Below are 6,000 nucleotides of genomic sequence, written 5' to 3'. Positions count from 1 at the left end.
GTTTTCTTATCAAGTTTTCTCTAACAGCTGGAAGTGGTTGGAGGGGGCTGTCTTAAGGAGACCCCCTGCTCTTCTTTTGACAGCTGATCAAAAGAAAATAGGTCACGCTTCTCAAACTTATGTCCACCCTGTCCTTAATTACTGTCTCTTTAAACAAAGGCAACATCTGCGCAACCTCAGCCAGCTTGAATCTTCGGAGGCAAACAGAGCGCAACCTGCTTTGGAAGAATCTGTTACTTTTAAGGGTTTCAATGCCGGGCAGTTGCAGGTCTTCAGCCACCACCCCTCCACCCCTCCACCCCCCACCCAGGCCTCAGAAATCTCCACCTCCTCCCTCCGCCCGCTCCCCTAGCGGCCCCCGACCCAGGGTTACGGAACAGCGGACGTTCTGGGGAGACGAAGGTGCACCTTTTTTTTTTTTTTTTTTTTTTTTTTTTTTTTTTTTTTTTTAATGCTGCGTCCTAAAACTCGCCAGGGTTTTGGTCTTTCCAGAGACAAGTTTTGGATATTACAGATGTCGGCCAAGGGGCCGTGTCCCCTGCCCCCGGAGGCAACCTGGGGCGTTCCTTTCTCGGGGTGCGCGCGCGCGTGTGTGCGCGTGTGTGTGTGTGTGCGCGTGTGTGTGCGCGGTACAGGGAAAACCCGCGGGGGTCGTCCCGGACGGTCTCCGTACTCCCTGCTCCCAGGAGGAGAAGTTTGCACCCGATGGGCAACAATCGGTAACAATCTTGCGGGCACCCTCTCCCCTCCCACCCACCCTCCACTTCTTTCCAAGTCCCCAACAGGGGAGGCATTTGGTCACCTTGAAGCCGCAGCTCCTAGAGTTCTAGTTTTGTTTTGCAACCTCACAGGGCCCTTCTGGAGCCTCATAACTGGGAGATTTATGGGCTCGCCGGGTAATTAAATGATGTTATTGTGTTAACTTTGCTTTGGATTACGGTGGCCCGCACCGCCGAGGGGCTGGCGTCGCCGGGCGCAGCTCGGAGGCGGCGCGGGGCTTGGGGTTCCTTCCGCCCGGGCAGACCGCGCACGCCTCGGTCTGGGGAATGTGCCCTGCATGCATTAGAAATACAGAAGCGCCTGCATTTTTAAAAGGGTCAACTACAGGCTCTGAGATAGAGACGCTTGGGAAGTGGCTCGCTAGGAGACTTGGGTTTGTTTTTTGTTTTTTGTTTCTTTTTTTCCAGCAGTACAGACTGGCTTGCTAGCCTCCAGAAAAAGAAAAAAAAAAAAAAAAAAAAAAAAAAGCTGTAGGGTGAAGCAAAGGGAACTAAAGCAATGCCCTTTTCTACAGATCGCAGCTGCTCGAGAGGGACCCAGGGCGGCATCTTTAACATGATTTCTCCCCCGTGCTCTCACTCTCGCCTCTCTCTCCCCGCGACCCTCTCTTCTTCTTCTCCTCCCTCCCTCCCTCTCCTTGACGTTTGATTCTAGTGGCAGAGGAGAAAAAAAAAAAAAAGGCACAGAGCCGTCAGCCAAACCTGAAACGGCCGGCCCCGCCCCCTCCGCGGCCATTGGCAGGCGCGCCCGGGAGGCCCGCCCCCCGGGGCAGCGGCGCGCTCGGAGTGGCCGCGCGCGACGCCCATCGGGCGCCGCCCCGCCCCGCGCCCGGGAGGCTAGGTTGGCTGCCCCGGCGAGCGGCAGAGCCCTTCTGGACAGCTCCCGCTCACCCAAACAGAAGACGTCGGCGCCGGAGCGGGCTCGGACATGGCGAGGCAGCGCGCCGGCCCGAGCGGCGGGGCCCGGTGATCCCCCCTCCCCGCCCCCCCCCGCACGCACGCCCCGGCCGCCCCTCCCCGCCCCCACCCCACCCCGCCCGGGCGCGCCCCCGCCCGCACCCGCGCCCGCACCCGCGCCCGCACCCGCACCCGCACCCGCGCCCGCAGCCCGCAGCCCGCAGCCCGGGGCGCACGCCCGCGCGCACACTCCCGCACTCGCGCGCCCTCCCCGCTCCCGCGCCCCGGCCCCGCCACGCGCGCCTCGCCCGCCCGCCGGCCGCCCCCGCCGCCCCCGCCGCCCCCGGGCCCCGATGGACTGAATGAAGGCTGCCTACACCGCCTATCGATGCCTCACCAAAGACCTAGAGGGCTGCGCCATGAACCCGGAGCTGACAATGGAAAGTCTGGGCACTTTGCACGGGCCGGCCGGCGGCGGCAGCGGCGGGGGCGGGGGCGGGGGCGGCGGGGGCGGCGGCGGGGGCCCGGGCCCTGAGCAGGAGCTGCTGGCCAGCCCCAGCCCCCACCACGCGGGCCGCGGCGCCGCCGGCTCGCTGCGGGGCCCGCCGCCGCCGCCGCCGCCGCCGCCCCCGCCCCCGCCGGCCGCACACCAGGAGCTGGGCACGGCGGCGGCGGCGGCGGCGGCGGCGTCGCGCTCGGCCATGGTCACCAGCATGGCCTCGATCCTGGACGGCGGCGACTACCGGCCCGAGCTCTCCATCCCGCTGCACCACGCCATGAGCATGTCCTGCGACTCGTCCCCGCCCGGCATGGGCATGAGCAACACCTACACCACGCTGACGCCGCTCCAGCCGCTGCCGCCCATCTCCACCGTGTCCGACAAGTTCCACCACCCGCACCCGCACCACCACCCGCACCACCACCACCACCACCACCACCAGCGCCTGTCGGGCAACGTCAGCGGCAGCTTCACCCTCATGCGCGACGAGCGCGGGCTCCCGGCCATGAACAACCTGTACGGCCCCTACAAGGAGATGCCCGGCATGAGCCAGAGCCTGTCCCCGCTGGCCGCCGCGCCGCTGGGCAACGGGCTGGGCGGCCTCCACAACGCGCAGCAGAGCCTGCCCAGCTACGGGCCGCCGGGCCACGACAAAATGCTCAGCCCCAACTTCGACGCGCACCACACTGCCATGCTGACCCGCGGGGAGCAGCACCTGTCCCGCGGCCTGGGCACCCCGCCCGCGGCCATGATGTCGCACCTCAACGGCCTGCACCACCCGGGCCACGCGCAGTCCCACGGGCCGGTGCTGGCGCCCAGCCGCGAGCGGCCCCCCTCGTCCTCGTCTGGCTCGCAGGTGGCCACATCGGGCCAGCTGGAGGAGATCAACACCAAAGAGGTGGCCCAGCGCATCACGGCCGAGCTGAAGCGCTACAGCATCCCGCAGGCGATCTTCGCGCAGAGGGTGCTGTGCCGGTCTCAGGGGACGCTCTCCGACCTGCTGCGGAACCCAAAACCGTGGAGTAAACTCAAATCTGGCAGGGAGACCTTTCGCAGGATGTGGAAGTGGCTTCAGGAGCCCGAGTTCCAGCGCATGTCCGCCTTACGCCTGGCAGGTAAGCCCAGGAGGGCCCCCCGGAGCCCGGCTGCTGCGGGGAGGGCTCCGGGCCGCTGTGGCCCCAGGCCCGCGCGCCTCGCCTCCGCTCCTGCCTCCTCCCCGCTCCGCTCTTCCTATTTTCTCTCCACTTTATTTCTTCTTCTGTCATTTCCTCCTCCTCCTCCCTTCTTCCTTGTCTGCTTTCTCTTTTTCTCCTGCATTTTCATATTTCTCTTCCTCCCTCTTGGACTCCAAGCTCTCATTGACCGACCACCCCCCTCCACCACCACATTTCATTCACCAGCCCCCCCTCCCCCGTGTGCCCATGTTACCCCCTCTTTCTGACCTTCCCTACTTGTGGGACAAGGGACCCCGGGTGCGCAGTGTGCACTAGGAGCCTTCTCTTTACAGGACTCACAGAGGCCGGGGATTGGCCTTTTTCAAAGCCCTGTGCACTTGAACTCTTGCTTAGACAATACATTTAGGTTTTCCGGGCTGCCTGGTCCCCCTCTATGGAGGCAGTTGAGGGGCTTTGCTCTTCAGAAAGGGAAAAAAAAAAAAATTCTCCGTTCTTCTCCCACCACCGTATCAGGCAAACTTCTTTAGTTATTAGCAGGAGTCACAATCTCGACCGCGCGGGGAGCGGGTGGCCAGGACACAGCAGCGCTTCCCGGGCTCACCTCCGGCCTCGGCGTTGGCGTGGGGGAGTGTGGCACGGAGAGAGCCGGGCTCGGGCCAGCCCCCGCGTCACTGCCCGCAGAGGGGAGCGTGCAAGGACGGAGGCTGGGACTCTCACATTCGCCTCCAGGAGAATGGAGGAGGAAAAACTAAGAACGGGAGAGCTCCCCAACACTCGCCGGCCACCCTGGCCCGGCTCCCAGCTCTTGCTGGCATTTGCCGAGGCTTGGCTGAGCTCGGAGGCAGGCTAGGCGCTCTTTAGGAGAGGTGCTGAAAGAATTAAGATGCAGGTTAGTTAATGCATCTTGGCCGCGGGCTGCAGGCTCCGCCTTTGCATGAAGCGGACGCCGATTGTGCGCGCAGCGCGGCGGCGGGGAGGGCCGGCGGCCGGCGGGAGGGGACGGGTCGACGCGCTGGTTACATTGTTCTGGAGCGGGCTTGGCTCTTTGTGCCTCCTCTAGCGGCCGAGCCGCGAGGTACAGCCCTCTATTGTTCTAGGAGCACAGATACCTCCTGTGTGGGCGGCGGGAGCCGGAGAGAAAGACGCAGCGGTGGCTGCGACCGGCACACAGTCGTGCGCTTTTGTGCGCGCAGCCCCGGCTTGGTGCGCGGGGCGGCCGAGCTGCCCCCGGGCCCTAGCCGCCGGCCCCGAGGGGCAGGGTGGCCGGGCGCCCCACACAGCACCCTGCTGCAAGTCCGGGTGGGCAGTTGCCCTCGGACCGGGGCCGTCTGTCCGGAGACGCGGGGCCACCGAGGGCACCGTTCGTGGTGGCAGGGATCGACGTTGGTGCGGAAAGTGGGATGCGCCTTGTGTGCGGCCGGCACGGTTGGGAGCCCGCTGTGCACAACGCGCTTCCGGAGCGGCGAGCTCGGGCTTCCTCCCCGGCTCCCTGGGGCTTTCCTCGCACCGCTGAGCCTGGCTGGTGGGGTGCGCTCTCCCGACGCCCGGCAGGGCTGGGGGCGTGTTCGCCCGGCCTTGGGGAGGGGGCGTTTCCACTCTGCCCGCCTCTGCCTATACCGGCTGTTGGGAGGATTCCGGTCTCCAGGCAGTAATCATCCCTCAGTGTTGATCTGAAAAGATACAGAAAACTGCCCCCCCCCCAAAAAAAGCTTCCCCAAATCTGTGGACTCTTAATACTTTTGCGTAGGTGTAGTCATCTATCTTTCTCCTTTAGCTCTAGTTTAATTGTCTCCTACAATTTCCTCTGATTTGCTCCTAGGAAATATTAAGCAGTGAATAGAGGGCAGTGGTGAGAAATAAACTGGAGGCTACTGACACTTCTGAACAGTGGCGTACCCCCTTTGTATTAGGCGGGGGGGCGGGGGGGAACACCTCGAGTCCCTCTCAGGTGAGCTTGCACACCCGCTGGCTTTCTGGGCACTAGGGACCAGAAAGAACTTGGCAGCTGCAGTGGAGGGTACAGTAAAGGCAGGATGACAGCTATTCTATTCCAGAGCATGTCAGAGCGCTGCCGCCCCCTCACGCCTGTCCTGCAAAGGACAAAGCAAAGAAAGAAAGAGAAAGAAGGAAAGAAAGAAAGAAAAGAGAAAGAAAGAAAGAGAGAGAGAAGGAAGGAGAAGGAAGGAAGGAAGGAAGGAAAGAAAGAAAGAAAGAAAGAAAGAAAGAAAGAAAGAAAGAAGAAAGAAGAAAAGAAAGAAAGAAAGGCCTTGTGCCTATATGTGTCTGAAAGTGATATGCCAAGTATGCTTTATCAGTTAGCCGACCTCAGCCCCAAGCATTGCTGGGACAAGGGCACATGTGGCATACATGGGGGTCCCCAGTCCCACCACGCACCCCAGGAAAGTCGGGGTAGGGGGGCACTCTTTAGGGGCTGGCTTGGGGAAGCATGCAGGCTTTTCCAGGGAGGAGTTTGCTGAAGCCACCTCCACAGGAGACTGGAAGCCTCCTTCAGCGAGTGGGAAATTCCTGCTGAGGACCCCGCTTTGCTCAAGCATTCAAATGTGTGTCTGTTTTATTACCCCTCGATGAAAGGGGACAAGAGCTTTAGCCTTTTTATCTGGCCATTTTATCTGCAACTACAAGTGTGCTG

At 62.5% G+C, this 6,000-nt stretch overlaps 1 protein-coding gene across 1 annotated transcript in view; it reads left to right on the top strand.

Moving 5' to 3' along the window:
- The first annotated feature begins 2,031 nt into the window (after positions 1-2,031).
- ONECUT2 (one cut homeobox 2) overlaps positions 2,032-6,000 on the top strand; it is a 62,416-nt gene continuing 58,447 nt past the window's right edge. Inside the window, exon 1 of the mRNA XM_025422168.3 lies at positions 2,032-3,290. Coding sequence (XP_025277953.1) covers positions 2,039-3,290 — 1,252 coding nt within the window. The 5' untranslated portion in view covers positions 2,032-2,038. The remainder of the gene's footprint in view (positions 3,291-6,000) is intronic.

Source organism: Canis lupus, chromosome 1 (assembly GCF_003254725.2).
Source record: "Canis lupus dingo isolate Sandy chromosome 1, ASM325472v2, whole genome shotgun sequence".
In the NCBI taxonomy this organism is placed as follows: Eukaryota; Metazoa; Chordata; class Mammalia; order Carnivora; family Canidae; genus Canis; species Canis lupus.
This window is presented reverse-complemented; position numbering and strand designations above follow the sequence as displayed.